The 26,356-nt window shown below is 42.6% G+C and overlaps 1 protein-coding gene across 2 annotated transcripts in view; it reads left to right on the forward strand.

The window, feature by feature from the left end:
• The window catches only part of LOC137424800 (sodium-coupled neutral amino acid transporter 3), a 141,657-nt gene that overhangs the window by 85,000 nt on the left and 30,301 nt on the right, over positions 1 to 26,356 (forward strand). For both annotated transcript variants that reach the window (XM_068112644.2, XM_078775964.1), the window contains exons 8-9: positions 535 to 617; positions 19,407 to 19,465. In XM_068112644.2, the coding sequence (XP_067968745.1) occupies positions 535 to 617; positions 19,407 to 19,465 (142 nt within the window). The remainder of the gene's footprint in view (positions 1 to 534; positions 618 to 19,406; positions 19,466 to 26,356) is intronic.

Raw genomic sequence — 26,356 nt, forward strand, 5'->3', positions numbered from 1 at the left:
GTGACGCATGTGATGACATTGTGCCAATTTGATAAATTTCCCAGGCCACTTGTCACCTCCCCACCCCCCTCGAGCCGTTTATATTCACCACACACTGCCCATTCCTTGCTCCTGCCACCCGCTTGCCTCCCACGAAAGTATAACAAGACTCCTACAAAGAAGCGTTTGTTCTCAAAACAGAACGGTTGACAGTGCAAAGGAAGAGGGAAACATGCGATGAATGGTTGCTGAATGTACAGCAAGAATCGCTCTGTTGTTTACCTGAAAACCAGACATGATAATATGAAACGTATGAAAACATTGTCATATTCTACATAAGTTATGAGTAGAACAAAGATATGCAGAGTTTTGATCTATTTTGTTACCTGCCTTTCCCTAAATTTATTTATTTATTTTCACTTTATTTCCCTAACATTGTTTTTTCTACATTTATCCTTACGTTATTCATTTATATCAATGGTCTATTTCAGTCTGCCTCCACTTCCTGATTTTTTATTTTTGCACCTTGTTCATTATCTGCCCTCCTCCTACCAGTGCGTGGTATTCGAATGGGGATTACCTCGTTGTTATAGTCACGATTCTGATCATCCTTCCCCTCGCCCTCATGAAGAATATTGGTGAGTGCTTTACAAAAGCCACATGATGGTCTTCTTTAGTTCTATTTCGGTTTAAGTATTATTTAATTATTTTTTTTGGGGGGGGGGGGGGGGGGCATTCTGAAACGCTGCTCTAATTAAAAGGTGGTGAGAAGGTGACACATCGAAGCACTGGTTGTTTTGAAAGCTTCAGGACAGTTGTCCCATAACCTTGGCTGTCAAACCAAATAACTCGGAATCAAGCACAGAGGATTAGGAGTGGATTTTCAGGTCACACGTGGGCTGTTACATTTGAAATAATATAATACCAATTGACAAAACGTTTTAATTGTTCCTCTTATAAACTACCGGGAGCCTGGTGTTGGCTTAGCGGTTAGGGTGCCGGCTTGGGATCTTAGGATCCTGGGTTCGAATCCCGGGCGATCGCTGAATTAACGGCAGGGGTGACGTCGTTTTTTGACGCTGAATTAACGACTCAGCCTGTCATCCTTCTGAGGCTGGCAAATTTAGTACCAGCTCACTGGTAATTCCCTGTGTGTCGCAAGAGGCGACGAGCAGGATTGGCGGCAGGAAGGGCATCCTGCTGTAAAACATTGCTTCAAAAAGGGGACCAAGGTGCCCGAAAAAGACCAACCCCTGCTCTGCGGGGGGAAATGGCCTCTAGAGGCGGTTCCTATTTACGTCTGTAGGATGTCTAATAAATAAAGAAGATATCAGCACGCGTGACACTAGGCCGATGCTTCAGAGTTTGGCATGCTCACGAGGCTGCACCGTCGAATAAAATGTTCCAACCCGTCATATTTGACGGGCGTTTTACCAGTAATAATACAATCACAACCCCATGAAGAACAACAGGCTTCCAGCCATACTGAAGTGGAAGCCGAATAACTTTTAAGAAATAGATTCTGCCATTTTTACAAGGTAGTGGCTTTTTACATTGTGTGGGGCAAGATCGAGAATAAAAACTCACATGTGCAGGTATTGATAAGAAGGGATGTGAATGAGGATTTGAATTATGTCTGTCCAAAAGCTGGTGAAAACAGGCAGGTGATGGCATGTATTCAGTAGTTTATAATATAACAAACCACCTTTAGAGGCCATTTTTTCCCCCACAGAGTAGGGGTTGGCCTTTTTCGGGCACCGTGGTCCCCTTTTTGAAGCAATGTTTCATGGCCAGATGCCCTTCCTGCCGCCAATCCTGTTAGTCACCTCTTGCGACACACAGGGAATTACCAGTGAACTGGTACTCAATTTGCCGACCTCAGAGGTATGCCAGGCTGCGTCAACCCACCTGGCGTTAATTCAGCAATCGACCGGGATTTAGAACCCAGGATCCTAGGATCCCAAGCTGGCACCCTAACCGCTAAGCCAACACCAGGCATCGACACAGCCAAGGTCAGATGTAGATGAACACTAGTTTTACTCTGCGTGCATTGCACATCACGTGCAGTGAATTTCACCTCCCTGCACCTTGTATTTATTGTTATTTTAAAAAAACGCTTCTGTACACCGCCCTTGAGGCTGTTTGTAAACCACCGTCTACAATTCCAATAGAAGAGACACAATTACTCCTTTATGGAAAATGTTTTTCAAGTTTGTTTTATCCTCAAAAACAGACTGCACTGAACACACATTTGGGTTCAAAGATTGGCCTTTAAAAGCTACCCTTATGAATGGGGACAGACATCTGTACAAACACACAAACTGACATTGTGTTTTATCTAGGAGATTGTTATTTGTATTTTTCAAAATTACTATCACTATTCAAGCTCCAGCCGTAGGCCGGGCGCGTGCGTATTGTGATGATCCAGTCTGTGTGCTTGTTTGGTTGCTGGCAGAATAACTGGATGAGAGCAGCTAGAATTGCCAACTTTGTCACAGAACTTCATATTGTGAATGTTTCGGGTGAGTTAAACTTTGAGCTAACAATAAAATATATAAAACGAAAAGTTACATAGGGCGATGCTGTATTACATCACTATACACCACTATACTGTCGTACACCGCTATACACCACGCTACTGCATTACACCACGGCCACGCAGCAGTATAGGTTAGTGCCCTTCAGGGTGGTATTTTACTAACGTGGTTAGTGCCACGACAGCATGAGTGAGCAACTCCATTGAGTGCGTTATAGTTGTTATTATTAGGATTCCATTGCCGGAAGCTTGTTCTTGTTGGGGTTTATTATAATTCTGCCATAATATATTGCATGTTATTCTCAGAGCCTGCTCCACTGATAAACTTCAAACTTTACAGAATTGGGACAAGATCTATGACAAATCCTTTAAATGATCCAGATTGGTCCAAAGGTTGGCTTGGTGGCCATCTTGGATTTTGAATTCTTCTCAGCTTTTCTCCAATGCAACTGAACTCAAAAAAACAAGTACAGATACATTCAAAGTCACCACCTTCGGCGCTCGGAAATACCGCCATGCAGCACGTAGAGACGGCATGGGAGGGAGAGGTGTACAATAATTGATTTATTAATTGCATAATTAAAATCAATAAATAGTGATCATAAAATATTTTCTTAATCAATTCGCTAATACTAATAGCATACCTAAACCACCAGTGCTTCATCGGAAGCTGTAACTTTTTGAAAATTAATTAAATAAGTCATTAATCGAAAAAAAATCAAATAACTAATTGATTAATAAATAAATAATTAATCGATTAATTGATTAATCAGTTTATCAAAAATATCCTTTATAGCCACATCACCTGGTCACTGTCATGTCCAAATATCAGCTTCCTCGCTCAAAAGGTGCCTGAGATATTGCCCAGATGAGAAAGAAAATAAATAAATGATTAATATAATGAAAGTAAAGAAATAATAATCATAAAATAATGAAATAATTAATCAATTGGCTAATAGAATACCTAAACCACCACTGTTTCATCCGAATCTGTAACTGAATTTTTTTTAATTTTAATTAAGTCGTTAATCAAATGTAATAAAAATTGCTCGCATAATTAATTAATCAATATATCAAAAATAGCCTTTACAGCCAAATCACTTGGTCATTGTCGTGTCCAAATATCAGCCTCCTCACTCAAAAGGTGCCTGAGATAATGGCCAGAAGAGAAAGGAAATAAATAATTACTTAATTAATCAATAATAATTAAGTAACTAATCAATTGATTGATTAATCGAAAAAGCAAAACTATATCGTTTTTGCCAAAGCACTTTTTTTTTCTTTCTTTTTTTTGTATACGAGATTGAGGCTCATGAAAGAGCTAGCATTAATCACACAAAAAGGCAACCGACACATAAAACACAAAATAAGGGGAGCAGAACACAAGATGGGGAGAGAGGGGGAAGGACACAAACACAACATTTGAGAGCAAGGACATCGAAAGAAATGTGGGAGGGGGAGGGCTTGGGGGGAGGTGGGAGAGGTATAAAACAGATCAACACTGCAAGGACTTCCAGGAAAGAAGTTGGAATTTCAAAAAAGTGTATCTGGGGTGAATTAGCGGGGGTAGAAAAGATCAAGGTTTTGTATGGGGGAAGATAAGAGATGGTGGTGAACAGCTGTTTTAAAGACCTGGAGGGAGGAGTGGGATTGAAGGGAGTGGGGGAGTTTGTTCCAGAGGCGGGATAAAAGGGGAATGAAAGAGTGAAGGTGAGCAGAGCCTAGATTTTGGCAGTTTAACCATAAGAGGGTTACTGGCAGATCTTGTGCGACCTGTAGGAATATTAGGGGGACAGAGCACAGTGAGAGCTGGGGGAGCAAGGCCAGAGAGGAGTCGGTAGAAGACAGAAAGACCACCAACCTGCCTGCGGTGAGTGAGTGAAAGGCCCTCGGAGTTAGCTTCATCGCAGGAGATTCCAATGATTCTGAAAGCTTTGGTTTCAACAGCGTGAAGCCGAGCTAGGTGTGAGGCAGGAGCACCGGCCCAGAGGGGGGAACAGTATTCCATTGAGCTGCGGATGAAATCCTTGTATGTGGTGAGGAGCTCAGGTGTGCCAAGGAAGGACTTCGCATGACGGGGGATGCCCAGTCGGCAACTGGCTTTGGAGGCCAGCTTGGAAATGTGGTAATCCCAAGAAAGATCATGGCAGATAGTGAGACCCAAAAAGTTGAGCGACAGAGCTTCTTGGAGAGGATTGTTTAGAAAGTAGATGGGAGGGTTTTCCAGTCGGTCTTTTCGGAGAGACATAGTAAGAGTGTGGGATTTGTCAGGATTGAAAGACATGTTCCACTTGTTTGACCAGTCTGTGATTTGTCCAGGTCTACAAAGAGTGAGGAGGCTGCAGACTGCCGATCTGAGGGATGAGGAATGGAGCGGCAGATAGTGGAGTCATCAGCAAAGAGATAGAGAGGATTTACCAGAGAGTCGGAGAGATCATTGATGAAGACCAGAAATAGCACAGGCCCCAGAACATTGCCTTGGGGAACTCCAGCCTGAACAGGAAGAGGAGATGAGAGAACCCCATTCAGGGCCACACGTTAACTACGACTAGAGAGGAAGTCCGCCAGCCATGCATGGAGATTTCCATGGATACCATAGGAGGAGAGTTTGGTGAGCAGAGCTGGGGGCCAGACCGTATCGAAGGCATGTGATATGTCAAGGGAGACAGCTCTGATTTCCTGTTTGGAATTGAGGACCTCCATCCATTGTTCAGCCCGCAGAAGCAGCATGTCCAGAGTAGAATGGCCTGGTCTGAATCCAAATTTATGATCAAAGATCAAGCCATTGGAGAAGAGGAAGGATTTGATATCCGAAGCAATGATGGATTCCATGACTTTGCTGATAATTGGGAGCAGGCTGATTGGTCTGTAGTTGCAAGGATCTGTTTTTGCACCTTTTTGTGTAAAGCAGTAATGTTTGGTGATTTCCAAGATGCTGGCAGATGACCTTGAGCAAAAGAGAGGGTGAAAAGAACAGAGAGAGGGTGAGATAGCGTAGCAGAGCAGGATTTTAGGACCCGTGGGCTGATGCCGTCTGGTCCAGTTGCAGAATCAGAGTTGAGGTTTGACAAAAACTTCTCCACCTTGTCAGGAGAGGAGGACACAGAGTCCAGGAGCAGTTGGGTTCGACTGGGAAAGGTGGGAACGGAGAGAGATGGGTTTGGGACACACGATTTTGAGGCAAACGCAGAGTTGAGGCATTCGGCTTTGTAACGTGCGGTGTCAACTGTGTCGCCATTTGAGGTAAGGGAGAGGATGGAGGGGGAACAAACACCAGAAACGGATTTGACCAGACGCCACCAGGATTTGGAGGAAGGAGACAGGTTTGAGAGTTCAATCTTGAGTGTCGAGAGATGCCTGGCACTCCTGAGGGTAGACACACACTTGTTCCGAACTTGGTGAAAGGAACTGAGATTGCCTTTAGTTGGATTTGCCTTCCAAGAGGCAAAGGCAAGTTGTTTCAGGGCAACTGCCTCACCACAAGATTCAGTGTACCATGGACGGGAGGAAGGGTAAGACAACTGAAGACGAGATGGCCTAAATCTGTGCATGAGAGAGAGCAGTTTGCTTTGGAAGAATTCCCAGGAAGAATTGATGTCAGAGGCTGTAGAGATGGGAGACCAGTCCAGATGATTGATGGCTGCTTGAGACCGAACCAGTTGGCCTGAGTGAAATGCCAGACTAGTCGGCGCTGAGGAGGCTCTCTGAGAATGGCCAGAGAGATGTCCACTTTAACAAGCACATGATCAGAAGAACCGATTGGAGCAGAAGAAGAGCAGCAGACATTTGCAGGGATGTTTGTCATAACCAAGTCTAGAAGAGAAGATACTCGATTTACTGAGATCCGGGTCGGGAAATTGACAGATTGTGTCAGTCCCAATGAGTCGCAGAAGTCCTTTGCTGAGGTGCCATGGCTGGTGAGAGAGGAATGCACACCCAGCCAGCTGGCATGATGACAGTTGAAGTCGCCACATATGAGGAAGAGAGAGTTTGGATGAGTTGATAGAAGTTGGTCCATGTTGTCAGACAGCGAAATGTAAATGGAGTCATTACTGTTTGGAGGACGGTACAGAATACATATGAACAAAAGGTGGGAGCAGAGAGGAAGCCGTAGCCAGAGGTACTCCTGGGGGTGGGGTGGAGAGAGGGCAGTGCAAGGAGAGTGAGGAAGAGAGTTTTTGATAAAGATAGCAACCCCGCCACCAGGATGAGGCTCAGGTCTATCATCCCGGAGGAGGGAGTAACCAGGAAGAGATATTAAGGAATCAGAGACATCTTGAAGGAGGAAAGTTTCTGTTAAGCAGATCAAGTCTGGATTGTCAGAAGCAACCTGAATGGAGAGATCAATCAGGTTTGAGCGAAGGCCCCGGATGTTTGAGATCCATACTGTTAATGAGGAGAGAGGGGGAGCATCGGGTGCAGGACAGGGGAGAGGAGGGGTAGGGTCAGATGAAGGATGAGAGGGGGATGTAGGGAGAGCAGTTGATGGTGTGTCAGAGATTACAGAAGAGTTACAAGAGAGGGAAGGATGAGGAGGACGAAAGGTTTGATGGTGATGGGATGAGGCACAGTGAGGGGTTGTTTGAGGGGGGGCAGAGGAAAGTAGAAGGTTGGGGGAGGTGGAGGTATGAGATGGAAGGGAGATGAAGTGGGGAGGAGGCAGCTTTGAGGAGGATGTGGGAGGGGGGAGAATTTGGGAGGGATGGTTGGGGGGGAAATTAGAAGGGGAGGGGTTGGGGGGGGTTGAATGGGAGGGGCAAGGGGGGGGTTTAGGAGGGGAGGGGCAAGGGGGGAGTTTAGGAGGGGAGGGGCAAGTGGGGAGTTTAGGTGGGGAGGGGCAAGGGGGGAGATTTGGAGGGGGGGCAAGGGGGGAGTTTAGAAAGTGGATGATTCATGAAAGACGAACATGTGTAACAATTTGTGTTTATTGTGATTTTCAAGTTAGCGATCCGTTTAAGAACGATGGAGGAGGGGTGGAATGAATGTGAATTTAGAGCATGTAGTGATTTAGAGTTATAAGAGAATGAATATTTTTTGAAATGGAATGAGTTGGAGAGGAAATTGAAAAAAGCCTTTTAAATAGGAAGAAAAACAGCTTGTTGTAATATACCACTGAATAAAACACTGCAGGGGAAAGTTTAAACATATTTAAACAGAACCGTGAAGAACAATCTAATATTCACAAAAATACCAACGGGGAGAGGGAGCCGAGAGGGACAACCACGTGTCACGTGAACAGGGCAAAAGGTGGAAGGCAAGGAGATACTGGGGGCGGGGTGAGACAGCGCACGTGGGCAGAATCACACGATGGGCCAACAGCACACGTGGAGAATGGGAAACTTGCTCACTATTGTGCCGAAATTTCAGCCTCCGAGCTCAAAGGATGGCTGAGATATCGCCCGGACAAACAAACAAAACAAGAAAACAACCAGAGTGAAAACTGAGTACTCCCTTTCAGCATGCGTCATTGCATATATATATATATATATATATATATATATATATATATATATATATATATATATTGTTACGGTACGCGGTTTAGATGTTATATTTGCCGAGCGGAGGCTCCGCGACCGAACAGTTGCTCCCCTTTTCTTCCCTTACACTCACCCGATTCACCCAGACGTTGGCCAAATCGCGCTATGCTAAATCAATGATGGAAAGGACACGACGACTGGGATAGATGAAACGACGCAAGGGGTACAGTTCTCAAGACCTCCGGAGGAGGGTATAATTACAGTGGTGGAGAAAAGGGGGTAGATTACAAGGCAGAGTGAGGTAAAGACACAGAAGAGATGGGCACTTAAATACAATCTTATCTAAATCCCGGACAGACCACGGACAAACGGACAAGGTAGACTCACACGGGGATTGATGGCGGGAATGGGCAGGTCGGTCGATGGCACAAGGTGCACCTTGGCTCGGGGACAGGATAAACACAGTCCAAAGATGCAGGGAGGTGTCACAGCGCTCGGAGGGGACGTCTTGCTTTCTCTCAGCTCGGCGCGCATCTGACGTCACCTCCGTCTCACTGCGCATGCTCAGCGGGGAGTGACACGCCCTCGGCTGGTTGGTTCCGCCCCACTGGGGCCGGTCCGCCGCTTCCATTGGGTGCGGGGGTTACCGGGCTCCGCCCTTGACGAGGAGCCGACAGGGAGCCCCTGTTTGGTAACCCCGTCGAGCACATGTCCGATGGCGGCTCGTTGGGAAGGCCTGGTGCCCTCCCACCACTCCTACCAAGCCGGAGTGAGGACGCGCACTCCCTGCGCTCGTTGTTGTTGTTGTTGTTGTTGTTGTTGAACTGTGAGGAAGAGCTGCGGGGAGGTATTGGGAGGTCCTAAACTTCCTAACGGTGCCATACAATCACATTCTGGTGCAACGAAGGGTCAGAATTAATGGAAACGAATCCTTAACTGACATAGACTAAGAATAACTAGCAAGATGTCCTATAGTTGTCTTACATGAGATGCGGTGAACCTGGGTGCGACATTTAATGGGGGAAATAGGGGGAGGTCGGGTCTACAGAGTGTTGTTTACAGAAAATGGGACTAGGGAATGGGGGATTGGGGAGAGTTGGGAAGTATTGAGGAAATAGGGGAATATTTACAAGCGGATATGGATGGATGCAAATCCCATATCCGCAACAATATATATATGTGTGTGTGTGTGTGTGTGTGTGTGTGTTTGTGTGTGTGTGTGTGTGTGTGTGTGTGTGTGTGTGTGTGTGTGTGTGTTAAAATGGCTTACATGGGCCAATCAAGATTGACTGTTTTTTAACATCAGGAAGTTAATGGATTTCCATGGGAAAAAAACGTGTATGAAAGTTATAGACTTCATTGATTACTATTTGAACACTTGTGATTACATCCCGTGAATCTTTCATTACATACCGTGAATCTTTCCTTCGCAACCGAGATGGCGTCCACAGCAACCGAGTTACTAATGGCTATTTCCACAAGAAAAAACTGCTTTTTATCTGGATATAGATATGGTGCTTTTAAAAATGTAAACTTTGAACATGTCCCGTGGTCCTTTTTTTACAAATATAGGTGTTACTGCTCGGAAGCCTTTATTATTGGTCCAATATTCTTTCAGCCTTTCTCCATACTTCTGGAATTAGTCGATTTCTACTTTTTTGATGCAAAATGTTTCGAAGTGGAGTTGAAGAGTCGCCATCGTCATCGTCCTCTCCCCCCTCTGTCAGGGGGATATCCCCCCCTCCCCCCCCCACTCCCTCTTGCACATGCAATTTGCATCCAGGATAATTTGAGCCCCCAAGCCTCTATCTGTCAGGGGGATATCTTTTCAAAGGAATTTTTTTTATTACGAATCATTTATTCTTGTCTGCTCGCATGAATGCACATGTAATATTTTCATTTTTCCATCATTCTCTACTGGATGCATTCCATGTGAATCAGGTGTTGTCCTTTTTGTTTAAGGAAAAGTATAGGGCAGTTTTTCTATAGGAGCTGCATACAATCCAGGGGGCCGCTGTCTGTTCGAAAACCCAATGGGAGGAGGAGTCAGCTTTTTCAGTTCAATAAAATGACACATCTTGTGGGGTGGCCATCTTTTTTTCATCATGCTTTCAGCCTGGAATATTTGCTGTAAACGAGGTCAGTTTGGGCCGTTTGCTACATGATAAAGTGCGGTATGAAGATATTGTTGTAAACCTTGTCAGTGTTTATGCTCCATGTGTTGGTGCTGCAGGATTTTAGGCCTTCAGCCACATGCAGAGATTTATGCTCACCTTGATAAACTTCAGAGACATTTGACGTGTGCAGCACCCCACAGATACCTCATTTACCTTTACCAGTATTGGGGGTGGCCATATCTCACAATTCTGATTTGACACAATTGATTTGTCTCACCATTGGCATAGGAATGTTCGCTGTGGCATTAAATTTGTGCATATTACAGATTGTAATGTGGTCTGGATAACGTTTTCCTTGGCTGAGACAAGGTACGGTTCTCCTTTTTGCCACTTCAACAATGCCTCAGCCGAGGATGAGGGTTTTTTCAGGCTCTCTTAAAATTTTACCAATTTGGTCAAGGAGGAAGAGAGACTTTTATTTGCTTGGCCTCTGCTGGGACATAGGGAATGTGCGGTTAAAGTTATTATATCATGAATATTTGCGTGGATCGAATAAACCACTTGGGATGGAGATCGGGTGACTTGAAGAGGAATTGTTGCCTCTTGAGTTTTTTGTTTTTTTGAGTGGCGCCTAACCCCACTCATCCCTACTGAATAGGTCAGGTATGAGGAGAAGAAGCATACCCTGAAAGTGTGTCCTACTGTGAAGCCCGATGTGTGGTCTCGATTGCAGTCACTCTTTGAGGATGACTTTGCCCTAAACTATCCCAAAGCTTTGGAAAAGCGCAATGGTCTGTTGAGGGCTACATCCTGTGTTTTGGCGGAGGATGGTTCTCTGCTCAACAATTCATGAGCGGATTTGAGATGTTTATACTCGGCTTTATTCGAGTAAGAACGTCGATGCGGACGCATGTGGCTGTTTGTGTAACAGTCTATCAGCGGTTTCCCCAGGAGTTCTGGAGCGACTAGATGCTCCACTGTCTCCTGATGAACTGCGGCTGCCCTGCATATAGTCTGTCGCGTGATAAGTCTCCTGTAATTGATGGCTTATGTTGCGAATTTTATAGCACGGTTGGAGGCCTAATTGGGTTTGATTACCCAAGTGTCGCCCAGAAAGCTTGTGAAACGGGCGGGCAGGTTTGGTATTGAACTCCAAAGCAGGAGATTTAAGGGACACGAGGAACTATCATCCAGTGTCTCTGCTTTGCGTCGACGAAAACATTACGGCAAAAATGTCAAATCATCTGGATTCTGTGTGTTCCTGAATTTGTATTCCCTGTCCAGTCGCATGCCATTCTTGACAGGACAATATGTGATGTATCGTATTCCTGGGCACGGATTTGATACACGATACGGACATGACTCAATTTCCAATTGGCTTTCTTTACAAGGATTTGCCATTTACAAGGATGTGTCTTTTACCAGGATAGGCCAAACCCTGCTCTGCGGGGAAAAATGGCCTCTAAAGGTGGTTGTCTTTGTTCTTTTGTCCTTTACCAGGATCCTTTCCCCAAGGAAGGATAAACAAGAATGTGTATGTATCATAACGAGTTTAAACATGGAGCCCATTGTAACCATTATATAGTGCAGCGGTTATTCAGATAATTCTCCTCTCGTAAGTTTTGAAGTTACTTTCTCGGAAACATTTTCAAAATGCAACTAACACCGTATTATTACGCTTGTGAAAGACCAAATTTGGGATTATGAGTATTGAAATCTCTCATGGTAGTACAAGCATTGACAATTGACAAAAGTGTTTTCATTTACGTAGAGGCAAACCCATACGGAAGATTATTGTAGATTATTAGTATCCTTCACAATGTATTATTATATATTGTCTTCTGGGTAATGTTTTGCAGGAGTGGGAGGTGTAAGGGAAAGAGAAGGTATGATAGTTAACCCTTTGAATGCCAGGGAATGAAAAATCCGCTCCAAGCTCAGGCCTTTTTTTCTTTGATTCCTGCAAAGCTCACCAGAAATCACCAATGATGTACCGTATCAGAGGGACGTCAAAAGGTTGTTTTACCTCTCCGTGAAGCAAAACCCAGCACAGGTGTTAGTCTTTTTCTACGTCGATTCCAGCAGTTATCAAATATCCTTCCCAGCGGTCGGTGAGATAAATTTCCTGATACCATTCGATTCACTCAAATTTTCCAAAAAATGTGTGAAAATTTTTCAGGCAATAAGCTTTTTTACCTTTAACAGTGAACTCATAACAGACTGTAACAAGAAAGACTTAGGCCTGTTCCCCCTGTCAGACTCCAAAATAAAGTGGGAATAAATGAGGCTGTGAAGAAGAAGCTGATGAAGAAGATGATTTGTACTTATTAGATGTTGCAGATGAAATGAACCAAAAACAAGTACAAAAATCCAAGAATGTGAGATAAAAGAATCCATTATCATTGCCTGTACATAATTCACATGAGTTTACTTTGTTCTTGCATTATCTGGTTGGAGACAAATGTTTCAAGGAGACACTCAGATAAATTCCAAACATCTCACAAAGAGGTCTGATTTTGTTTGCACACTCAGCTTTCACACACTGCACATGATCATAAGATGATATTGTACGTACTCTTTTATGGGGCATTGGTGCTGCCTAAAGCCTGGCGTTGGCTTAACGGTTAAGGCGGTGGACTTAAGATCTTAGGGTCTTGAGTTTGAGCCCCTGTTGTCCCGTTAAATAACACCAGGTGCGTTGACTCAGCCTGCGATGCTTCTGAGGTGGGCAAAATGGGTACCAGCTTACCGGAAACAGGGCGGCACTGCATTAGCGGCACGGCCGTGCTCCCAGCAATGATGCAACCAGCCGCCGCAGGCTGCATACAAAATTAATGGATGATGGTGCTGCCGAAGCAGTTTATTGGCATGGTTTATGTTCGGTGGTTTGCCATTGCCATCGCGGAAGTCAGTCAGGACAGAAATTTGGAATCTGTTGAGGATTCTGGCAGTTGCTTGCCGAGTCTTTGCGAAGGATGCCGTGGGATCTTTATCACCCACCAACTAATGCCAGCTGATGGGACTCCCAGTTGCCACCACTGCGATTTTACATTTGTGAACCACAACCATTCGAGTAATTAATTGTTGCCTCCACCTGTTCACTCTTATCCTATAATTCAAGAAGGGGCTGTGTGTTTATGTTTGCTTGTTTATTTGTTTACTTAATACGTACTTCTGAACCTCTCCATGAAATTAGTTGAAAGGCGGTGGTTGTACTCATGGGGTGCATGAGATGGTTTTAGGCAAGAAAATAAATATTGTAGTTCTGGGGGTTCAGGGTTTGGGAAGCACCCCAATTCCCTCTTTGTAAAAATGTATCGTATAGTGCCACCTGGTGGGAATGGTGGGTCTCTTGAAACCACTGGACAGAATGAGTTTGAAAACTGGTGGTTGTACTTGGAGTGTTCATGGGGGCGGTTTAGGGAGTTAAAAAAAAAAAAAAGGAATTAATCTCCCCCAGGGTACAGAGTTTGGGCGAGGGGGTGGGCAGATGCAAATTCTTGATGTAAATCTGTAATTGTGTATCATATAGCGTAGCTCCCAGTGGGAGGGGTACAAACAACAACAACATGCATTTTAAGGCCATTTTCCCTGCTAGAGCGGGGGTTAGCCTTGCGGTCCCCATGACAATCTTCTCCATTTTGCCCTATTTTCTGCATCGCTCCTTGTTAACCCCCTCGCCCGCATTTCTTCTTCCACCATCTTTAGCCAAGTCTTTCTCGGTCTTCCCCGTCCTCTACATCCTTCTACATTCATTTCCATCACTCTTCTCAACCAGTCACTTTCATCCTTCCTCAACACATGACCAAACCATCTCAACCTGTTCCTCTTCACAGCATCAATCACAGGCTCTATTCCCATCATCTTTCGCAATTCATCATTTGTCTTCCTCTCTCTCAACGATACTCCGCACATCCACCGAACCATAAGCATTTCCACCCTTTCCAGCCTTCGTTGCTGCTCTACGTTCATTACCCATGTCTCGCTCCCATAAATCATGACACTTCTCACACATGCAGCATACACCTTTCCCTTCAGCTTCAACGACACTCCCCTCCTCATCAGCACGCCACTCAGTTCCCGAAACTTCTTCCATGCACATCTCACTCGAACAACCGTTGCCGAGTCTGATCCACCTTATCCATTCAGCATGTCTCCGAGGTAGCAAAATGTTTTCACACCTTCCAGCTTCACGCCGTCTCCAAGATCCAACTCAACATTTCCTCCATCTGCAGCTCCCTCTGTGCATACCTTACATTTGAATGTAGCTGCCACACTGGTTAATGACCCTCTCAGACCACTGCATTTTTGATGAACCCACTCAGCGCACATTGTACATTGAATAGAGTTCACTCCGACACCCTTCCTGCACACAGCACATGGCCACTTCCCATTTCTTTCCACCTCACCACATGCTTTACCACTTGCCATCACCTTCGTCTTTCCGATATTCACCTTCAGACCTTTTGTCTCCATACATTCCTTCCACTTGCTCATCTTTTCCTTCAGTCCATCCGTACTTTCCGCAATCAACACCAGATTATCTGCATACAACAACTCCCACGGTAAACCCTCCTTTACGTTCTGAGCCAGCACCTCCATCACAGCTACAAATAGTAGTGGACTTAGTACCAACCCCTGATGCACTCCCACCTTCACCTCAAACTCACCACTATTCCCGTCCTTCGTCCTTACAGCTGTGCGCGCTCTTTTGTACATTGCCATCCCGACTCTGATCAACCATTCCTCCACTCCTAACTTCCTCAATGCCCATGTCAATAGTTCGTGTGGAACCCAGTGGGAGGGGTACAACAAGTCATAATAAAATACTCCAATTCTGGAGGAATTATCCTGTTCTTACTTCACTTTTTTGTATAAAATTACATACTACAAACACTAGTGCATGGTTTCATGTGAAAAAAAATTGTCAGATATTTATGAATGCAGGTATAAAATGACGGTCATTGATGTATGATGATAATGTCACATCTCGTTACGTTTACCAATTTGCCAACCTCAGAATGAATAATGTAGAAATGTTCGTTTTAAATGTTTATTTCCAAAATAGTTAATTTGGATCTCCATATTAGACTATTTCCCTCTCAATCCTTGTTTGCAGACATGCAATTTTTTTGGTCTGCAGATTGGTTCTTTGGTACTTTTATGGCATATTCCGCAGAGCAATGCCGTCTGGAACAGCATTTGTCTGTCCGTCTGGTGTATGCATGTCCCTCACAAACGTCCACCAATCAGAGCTGAGGATCTGGTCACATGACAGGGGGGACAGTGTTTAGTAACCATTACAGTTGCATATTTTACTAAAAAGAAATAGAATAACCTTCTGTGGAACGTTTTCGGGTCCCAGCGGGTGTGGTAAGGTAGGTAGGAAGTTTCAGAAATTCCTCAATACAATTATGATTTTGAAATGCGATCAACACGGACCTTGCTCCCGAATCCGGAAGTGAACAGATAACGCCGGTTCGCTGGTTTCCTAATATCGTGATACAATCGTAATTTACCATTATATTTTGATATATTAATATTATAGTATTAATTTGTGAATGGAATGATTAATGATGCTGTTTGGAATGAAAATATAGAGATATTTAGTTTAAAGCAGAATGAGATGACGTAAGGGTTTCCATCCGTGACATTCGCGGATTCTCCATTTGCAGTTTCGCCATTGACTGGATATAGTAACATTCAGACTGGGTAAGTCTTTTGTCGAAGTCCTTCACGAACCTGCTGTCAATGCCTGACGTTCGACTGAAGGTGGCACAGGAATGTAGAATTTATTGAAAAAAATAATTTAATACTTACATTATTTGCTAACTTCGTTGACTGGTATCCCCACCCAGGTCATACTATCCTCTTCAACTAAGTATCAAACAAGCCCTGCTCCACCGTTGTTGGACTCTTGGTCTTGTTATATTGTATTCTGGTGGACTACAAGTTACAAATTGTATTCTGGTAGACTACAAGTTACAATTTCAATCCTGACTTCATCAGGAATGCAATGACAAACCATTCAGTGTGTTCCCTTGCCATGAAACTGCTTTTTTTAAAATTGTAATTGCAACTCGGACATAAGCAGAGAAAACTTTATATGCCTCAACTGACAAAGTTGCCAGAGGCATTCTTTTTTCAGGTTGTCCGTCCGGCTGTCCATCTGTGCGTCTGTCCGTCTGTGATAGATAGATTTTCGTTAAGAATGGCTGAAGGGATCGAAGTCAAACTTTCTACAATGATGCAACGATTAACTGATTCGATTAGGTCAAAGGTCAGAGGTCCTCTTAGAGGTAAAAGGTCAGAGGTCCTGTCAGGTAAAAATTCTGTTACCGAGCTAACTTGTGAACCAATGATGGGATTTTGACCAATCTTGGTACAAGTATATATTATGCCGCAAAGATGAACCGAGTAGATTTCGGTGTGAAAGGTCAGAGTCTTTAATAGGTTTTCGTTGCCACGATAACTTAAGAACGGCTAAAAGGAACCAAGTCAAACTTGGTACAAGTATGTATAAAGATATAAAGATAAACTGATTCGATGATGGTGTCACGAGGTCAAAAGTCAGAGGTCCCATTGTGTAAAATTTCTGTTACTGTGCTAACTTGTGAACCAGTAATGAGATTTTCACCAAACTTGGTATAAGTATATATTATGATGCAAAAATTAACTGATTGATGATGGTGTGAGTCGTCACTCGTCACTTTTGACGAATCTCTTAAGCCTGCACAGAGAAGCGATTAAAGTGATAGAGGTGTGTGCTATCCCTCTCCCACTCTCTATTCCTATGAGCATCGTTGGCTGCAGGTGCAGTAAATGCAACGTAAAGTCTGATGATGCACATAGGTGCATCAGACTGGCCAGGTCGTTGATATGATGATGGCAGCCTCTGATGTCCATAGTAGACACAGCTGTCTGCAGATGCTGCACAGTGATGCCAAAATTTGTGCCTCTACTGACTTTCATGGGCACATTTATCGACGATGTAGCGCTACCCTGACTGGCCTACAGGTGCAGTTTGATATCTGAGTGTCCTTCTCATAAACTTAACCTAAAGAGGCTTCCCCCACAAGGCAGTGGGGATCCGTTACCCTGGACAAGGGGCCCATACCAGGTACTGTCAGCCGGAGTTAGCTGAGTCTGGGATTTGCATAGGACAGGGAAGTCAGTCCCTGAGGTAGCTAAAAAAAACACTTACCCTGCTACCCATGAACTGATTAGATTTCGGTGTCAGAGGTCACGTCAGTGATACCTGAGAACAGCTGAAGGGATTTCAATCAAACTTGGTAAAAGTATTGTATGTACAACTATCTGAAGTACCCGGCGTTGCCCAGGGAAATTCAATGAAATGTGTATTTAAATATTCCCTGCATGTCAATCACAAAACATATTACTCAATCACTCCCGGGAAAAATGAAGGCAGGGTATAAGAACATACTCACTCGAGGCCTGAACACAGAAGTGTTATAATAAACCTGTGTAAAGCAATCTCTTTAATAACAGGTGCACGTGAAACACTATAATAATTAAATTTGTGTTGTTGACAACAAATCACTACAACCTCAACATACGATCTTCACAAAACATATTACTCAATCGCTCTTGGGAAAAATATGCAGGCAGTGTATAAGCACAAGACTCAATGGAAGCCTAAAGGCTAATTATCTGGGGTTTTTTTTTGGGGGGGGGGGGGGTTTCAAAACATAGCCCTCGACGTTCCTCTGGATGAAAGAGGAGGCCATACAAAGTTTGGTTGTACTTGCATCGTCCGAATGCATAGATGAACAAACACACAAACAAACAAACTTTCTTCTTTATATATCAGATGATGTAATAATGTGGTCAGGGGCCTATCAGTCGACGTCGTGACGTCAAAGAATGCCGTTCCAGTTACTAAATAACAATGTATTTAAATTACGTCAACTCTGTAGTAATGTTTCGGGTGTGGAATTTCGGTTTGATGTGTGTAAACCACAGCCGCGGGTCATTAGGCCAGAATGGCGGAAGCTTGATCAAAACTACTGCCACCGATGAAGCTGGTTGAGCATCCGGGAAAACCACGACTGGTTGTTCGTTCCCGGTAACTGGTTGCTCACTTGCAACTCCTTGTCTGTCCATTTGGATCACGTTGAGATCACCCATTTAGCGCGAAAGAAAATACATCCGAGTCGTTCAGATTCCGAGTCAATTCTTTATTATTTCACAATGTTATAAAACATATAAACTATTAAAAAAACCTTGCCGGAAAACCCCGTACCAGATATTCCACTGATAAACCAAAACTAAAGACTAAACCAAAGGCAAAATGAAGACGCTACAGCGCCATAGGTTTCTACTTTCTATATTTCTGTATTAAGTATATAGCCTCAAATTACCGTAGTTAGGTGTGTATTTATTTATTTATGAATATTTATTCATTCATTTCAGTCTACCTTTTGTCCTGGGATTCTCCATTTGTGTGTGTGTCTCATGCGTCTAATAAAGCACTTATTTCTGAAGAATATCTGGTATATGCTTTACCAAGTGGATGAATCAATATGATTTCGTATGGTGGATGACAAAACTGATATCTCACCTAATTCCCGCCTTCTCGCGTACCTGAATTGTTTCGGTGTTTAGGAAATTCCTGGGGAATTTTTTGGTTTTTGAGTATATCAATTCTGTTAAGAAACTTTTTATGAGACTGGCGCGATACAGATTCCATCCGGGGGAAGAAACTGCGTTTCTGCTTGAATGTCGTTTCTCATAATTTGGCTATTAGCGAAGCATATTGCTTCGGCCGGCGGGACCGTGCTCGCGTCCCCATTCCTCATCGATGCGACAATATATAATTTACAAGCCAAAGCCAATAAGGCATATCAATATACTTTCACAGTACTTATTAACAATGATGTCAATTAGTTTTAGGTCATGTTTTGCATTTATTTTGAGATGAGCAGTGTATGCATTAAATACTGTACATGGATCCCCAGTTTAAATCATTAAATTAAATCAATTAAGCTAAATCAAATTAATTATTTTGAATTAAATTCAATTGATCATCAAATAATTGGATCCATGTTTAAATGTTTGAACAATCAAATGTTAACTAACATGACTAGTTAACACCAAAGTGTTACATGTTTATCTGGTGTCAAAGAGATCACTGATTATGAAGAAGTACAAACAGCAATGAGATGAAGAACACAATATACCGTTAAAGGGTTAAGATGTAACATGTGGGCTAGGCATGATGAGGTTATCATATGATGGAGGACATTGTCAAATGTTTGCTCTTTTGCTCCTCAGGTTACCTCGGTTACACCAGTGGTTTCTCACTCATGTGCATGGTGTTCTTTCTTTGTGTGGTGAGCAATGTGATGCCACATTCATCTTTATACTCTTAAAGACCATCATATTTATTTATTAATTGCTTCACTGTCATTGCACACTGTTTCTCTCACTTCTCAAATTTCATTCTACTGTTACAATCTTTTCTCATTTATCAATAACAGCATGTCTCGATTTGGCCAAATGAAATAACCACCTGTTCCTCATTACTGGGCCTCTGAAAATCGGGAAAGGGTATGCCTTTTGATCTTTCCCAAAATCAAAATCCACGCCTTGTCGCATATTTTTCACAGTATAGACATAACCTTCGAACTCTCTGCTTTTCAAATATGAGAGAGAGTTTCAATGAGCAGGTACCATTATTGCTTATCAGAGGGATCCTGGGTTCGAATCCCGGTCAATCGCTGAATTAACGCCAGGGGGGTTGACTCAGCCTGTCATCCTTCCGAGGTCGGCTAATTTGAGTACCAGTTCACTGGTAATTCCCTGTTTGTCAGGCGGCAAAAACGGTTGGCGTCAGGAAGGGCATCCGGCCGTAAAACATTGCTTCAAAAAGGGGACCAAAAAACAACAACAACCACGGTTCCCGAAAAAGGCCAACCCCCGCTTTGCGGGGAAAAATGGCCTCTAAAGGTGGTTATATATTATATATAGAGGGAAATCATTCCTTGAGAAATTTTAAACTGCAAATATTCATGACTGACTTTAGTAAGGATTCATAAATCTCATAGGTTGTTACCGCAGCACCGAAGGTGGATGGATGTTATGTTTTCACCCCTGTCTGTCTGTCTGTCTGTGAACAAAAAATGTCAAAAAGTTGTGGACGGATTTGGACGAAATTTGGTCGAGAGGTTGGGTATGTGACACGGACGAAATGATTAGATTTTGGTGAAGATCCAGATCTGGATCCGATAATTTTTTGAGTGATTCGTCTTCACCATTCAGAGATGGAGCAATAAAACAATATATAGCACGATATCTCAAAACGTTGTGGATGGATTCAGACGAAAGTTGGTGGACAGGTTGGGTGTGTGACACGGAAGAATTGATTCAATTTTGGTGAAGATTCGAATCCGGATCAGAGAATTTTAAAAAGTGATTCTTCACCATTGAGTGATAGGGCTAAAACCAATATATAGCGTGATATCTCAAAAAGGTATGGACAGATTTGGACGAAACTTAGTTGACAGTTTGGATGTAAGACAAGGACAAATCAGTTCCATTTTGGTGAAGATCCAAATCCAGATCCCAATACGAGAGTTTTTTTGAAAATGATTCTTCACCATTGAGTAATCGGGCCAAAAACGATATGTAGCGTGACATGTCAAAAAGTTGTGGATAACTTGTGACAAAACTTGGTGGTCAGGGTGGGTGTAAGACAAGGACAAATCGATGTGATTGTGGTGAAGATCCGAATCCAGGTCTGACCTATCAGTGGGATACAAAACATAAACTGTTCAGCGTGGCGGAGGTATGCTCTCTACGGAGTGCCGTTTTAGTTATTGTTTGTGCAGAATTGAAATACATGTCACCCTGCTTTTAGTAATGAATGCCTCATAATCTTAATTGGCACCCTGTACTTTTATTTAGTACCATGCACCAGTGCGGAGCGATAGGGCCAACAACGACATACAGTGCAGTCAGAAAGTATTCAGACCCCTTCACTTTTTTCACATTTTGTTATGTTGCAGCCTTATGCTGAAATCGTTTAAATTCATTTTTTCCCTCATCAATCTACACTCAATACCCCATAATGACAAAGAGAAAACAGGATTTTAGAAAGTTTTGCAAATGTCCCAACTGAAAAAGAAAAAACTGAAATATCACATTGACATAAGTATTCAGACCCTTTGCTATGACACTTGAAATTTAGCTCGGGTGCCTCCCATTTCTCTTGATCATCTTTGAGATGTTTCTCCACCTTGATTGGAGTCCACCTGTGGTAAATTCAATTGATTAGACATGATTTGGAAAAGCACACACCTGTCTATTGTTACGTGTTCCTCCCCGACCTCCTGGTCTCGGTATACCTCCGAACCCCGGGAGGAGCCACGGCAGAAAAATATGTTATTCCATGTCGAAATCACTATGGAAACCACACCAAGAGGTATCATCAAACCAATAATATATTAAAAATCACACAGAGATAACGATACAACAATTATAGCAATCCACAATACAATCAATATCTCAAGATGGCACCATCTATTAAAGTAATAAAACTCACTGCTCTCCCAGTGAATATGACCGAACACTCCTCAATGTCTGTGTAACTCAATGGTGCTCCCGGCGAAGAGGCGAGTAAGGAGGTGTAGGCAAGGCGGGGACCGTCACGACGTCACGTGGTCCCAACCCACAGCAAATTTGCGGTGGAAAGAGGAATCCCAAAGACGCGATCCAAACGTGCACATTCACCGTTCAACCAGCGAACCGCATCGTATTCTTCAAACGCCGCTGTCACGCACACACCTCCTCGGCAAACCACCGGAGGGCGAGACCAGCGGACGCGGCAAAACCTTGTTCCACGAACGACGCGGTATCATCATGCCGCAGCCTTTTCTTCCAGAAGAAACTTCTTCCAGAACTTCCAGAAGGACAACCATCACTGCAACAAGTTTCTCCCATCTCCACACAGGATCTCTGGAGCTCAGCCAGAGTGACCATTGGGTTCTTGGTCACCTCTCTTACCAAGGCCCTTCTCCCCCGATTCCTCAGTTTGGCCGGGCGACCAGCTCTAGGAAGAGTCCTGGTTGTTCCAAACTTCTTCCATTTAAGAATTATGGAGGCCACTGTGCTCTTGGGAACCTTCAATGCAGCAGAATTGTTTTGTAGGCTTCCCCAGATCTGTGCCTCGACACAATCCTGTCTCTGAGCTCTGCAGGCAGTTCCTCCGACCTCATGACTTGGTTTTTGTTCTGATATGCATTGTCAGCTTTGAGACCTTATATAGACAGGTGTGTGCCTTTCCAAATCATGTCCAATCAATTGAATTTACCACAGGTGGATTCCAATCAATGTGTGGAAACATCTCAAAGATGATCAAGAGAAATGGGAGGCACTTGAGCTCAATTTCAAGTGTCATAGCAAAGGGTCTGAATACTTATGTCAATGTGATATTTCAGTTTTTTATTTTTAATAAATTTGCAAAACTTTCTAAAATCCAGTTTTCTCTTTGTCATTATGGGGTATTGAGTGTAGATTGATGAGGGGAAAAATGAATTTAAACGATTTCAGCATAAGGCTGCAACATAACAAAATGTGAAATAAGTGAAGGGGTCTGAATACTTTCTGAATGCACTGTATTGCACAATATTGTAAAATTACCGATCATATCTTTTCATAAGATCACTTGGCAACATAAAATTGACCAATGCCACGTTGTTTCTGACAAACAGAAACGTTTTTGATAACAACGATGAAAAGTTGCCCTTGGCTCTTGGGGTTGATGGAAAATTGGTGACAGCTCTTCTTAAAGGATCACCAGGCCCTTTTCCACATTCCTATACCTAAAAATTGCATTTTGGGCATTTCTATTTGTTTTAAGATAAATTTTACTGAATCAGTGGTAAGTATTGATCATGAGTTCTCTCAGCAGTTGAGTGTATGTTTAATGTCTCTTCGTGTCCTGCGAAACTTGGCGAGGGGTTTCTTGAAATTTTATTGGATGTTTTGGATAAACTATCCATGTTCAAACTGCCACAGGTGCTGCAGATTTAAGAATTTATTGCATACAACTGTCTTCTTTTTGTCAAAAAGTCAAAATATCAAACATATCCCAGGACGTGAAGAAGTATGTACTGCTCTCTATCATCATTGTCTTTAACTCCTCCAATCTCTTCCTTGAATGCCAACTCTTTCACATTCTCCAACACCTGGCACCACTTTCTCTTATGGTCAATCTGTCAAGACCTCTGAAGGCCTTGTGTTTTCATCGTTGTGGACCACATCATAGTCGATCACTGATGTGCAAGTAATTTTCTTGAGACTCTTAAGTCATTTTCTTTAGACTCTTAATGCAAGGGTCCAACCAAAAATTATGCAATACAGGAACTAGCAAAAGTATCTGGCGTTGCCCTACTCTCACCCCCTTCCCATCTCATCCCAACCTTCCCCCACCCTCCTCCCACCTGCCCCACCCCACTGCTGTCAACTGTCTTGCAAATTAACAAACATCGAGGAATAGCACTCAAAGTTGAGCAACAAAGTCATTACAAATATTTCAGCAAAAAAACAAACAAATAAAACAAATGGAAAGGTAAGAGAATGGTTAAACAGGGGTGTGTTCCATTACCAAGCAGCTTGTAGAGTGCTCACCAAGTGGCTTAAGCACTCAAGCAAGCACTCCAACGAAATGGCTGATAAGGAACGGCTGACTTGGCAAACGATTAGCGATTCGTACTTGTGAAGATCAGGCATTCGATGATGAGTGCTTCAAGTTCACTTGTCCAGTTGCACTCATTTCTAATCCTCCCATTATGTTAATTGTTCTTTTAATTCGATCTTTAATTTGATTTATTTTGCCTTCCTAACTCCAGAGATTTCCCCCACAGAGTACCCAGGCATAGCTGAGGAAGCCCTCATGGCGATCCCACTGGTTAATTTTTTCATTGCTCAATAAAGTTACACTTTTGGCACATTCCTTAATGTTTTCTTCACTCAATATAATTGTCGGAACAGTAGAAAAAGTTCAGTTTAATACTTTGGCAATATGGAGAAGGAGGATTCTTATAACTAAGCGTATATCTTATAGCAAAGTGGAGATATACGCTTAGTTATAGGAATCAGTAATTTCTTAAAATTTTCACATTTCATTCCAGAATTTACCAGTTATTTAGTCCAAGAGCTCAGATCCTCAAATCTGAAGTCATATTTCGAATATATACTTAAATTAGTCCATGAGAGTAGATCTTGTTTCCAAGTCAAGGCTTTTTGAGTTGGCCGAATCAAAATGGCGGCTAAGACCCATGTGAGGTGAAGTTGGGATGATAAGCCTTTCATAAGTTGGGCTGATAAGCCATTAATAATCTTCAAAAGGGGTGTTTACATTTACCCAAATACCCAGTTTTCATTCACGCACTCCCTTGGAGTTCCCTTAGTATGTCTGCAAAGTTTTGGGTCGCCAGGTTTCATGGTTTTGTAGTTATGGAGGAGACACACACTGATTGGCTTGACACACACTCACATTTATTATATGTATTGATTAAAGATTCTGCATCTACAGTTATATTGCCCTTTATGTACCAATCACAATAAAGTTATAAAAAACATGTACAAGTCGTTTTATGATATGAGGTGGTTGATAAGGAACGGCCGACTTGGCAAGCGATTAGCGAGACACCATCCCTCCAAACTTTATCCACACTTTCAAAGTTATCGGCATAATTCTCTCAATAAATTTCTCCCGACACATGCTCCTATTTGATTTGTATTTCGGGGTCCGGTAATTGAATTTCTAAATTCCTTAGCTTGAAAAGAACTGCAAAAAAAATTAACACGAGCTACCAACAGAAAAAAAATGCTTGATTTATCCTTCTCAAAAATAGGTTGTAACTGAGACACCAACCGTGTAAATAAATACACAATGTACCATCATACGACAGATAATACGAAAGGCATATCACCTTCCAACTTCACGACTGGTTAGTAAAGAATTCGGGTTTTGGAAATCTGGCTGAAATCATCTTACCTGCTGCAAAGAATGAATGTTTATTCGTCTTAGTCCTAATAACATTAGCCACTCTTAACACAATACAGAGTTATTATTAACTATGCTCTGTTGATAGATGTCCTTTCAAGGTATGCAGTCCTGACATGAATATATTCGCTGTTTTATATCAGGGTTTGGTTTTTGTCTAACCAACTCTGGTGAAGTATACTGTATATTACATCCGCTGTTGCAAGATTTTTCTTTTACTTTTGATAATACTACTATTGAACTAATATTCAAAGAAACAGTATGATTGTCATAACATTTAAGGTGTAGTATGACCTGCATGCATGCCTATGGATTCTTGAAATTAAAAAGGAAAGCAAAGACCTTCCATCAATTTAAATAACCAGGAAGTCGGCAAGCTTCCCATGTAGAGATGGCATGGACACTCCATCTTACTATAATTCACCAAATGTCTGTCCGTCTGTCTGTCTGTCCGTCTGTTCCCAGGTACCGCAAAAACGGCTAAACTGATCGCAACAAAATTTTGGGTGGGTAATCCTGGGACCCCCTGGAGTAAAATGGCTATATTGTTTTTCCAATTTTTTCCCAACTTTCCAATGTTTCCAATGTTTCCAGTTTTTCCAATTTTCCAGTTTTTCCAAACACGATGGAATAATATTTACCGATATGAACAGCGATGTGGCTTTTATTAAAATTCTACAAATACTGTTTAGATTTTCATGATATGCATGTGATATGATTTAACGGATGTTTATATAAATCGTTTAAAATAAAAAGTCTTCAATTTCTGATATTTTGCCTTTTCATTTAGGCCTCCCAATTGAAGCCCCGCCCGTAGGGGCAGGTACCATTGCTAGTATTGTTTAATACAACACAAATTCTCAAATATATGGTATGTACAGTATGTATATACATTACGTATGTGTAGGTATGTATGTATGTATGTATGTATGTGAGTATATGCACGTACCATTGTATTTCATTATGTATGTATAATAACGTAACAAATCAAATATATGTATGTATCAGGAAGTCTGCAGATATTTCCACTGGTCAAATTCATATATGAGTATAACTTAGATGGTATTCATAGAATACTTACCCCACACAATCTTGGGAAGGAATTGGTGTGAGCCAACTCTTCTGTTTGTTTTTTTTTAAAGTTCTTTTTTCTTTGATGCAATATTTGATGCTTTGATGCTGCAAGACCACGTGACCTATGACCCTAACAAGA

This window comes from Myxine glutinosa, chromosome 4 (genome assembly GCF_964187855.1).
Source record: "Myxine glutinosa chromosome 4, kmMyxGlut1.1, whole genome shotgun sequence".
Classification (NCBI taxonomy): Eukaryota; Metazoa; Chordata; class Myxini; order Myxiniformes; family Myxinidae; genus Myxine; species Myxine glutinosa.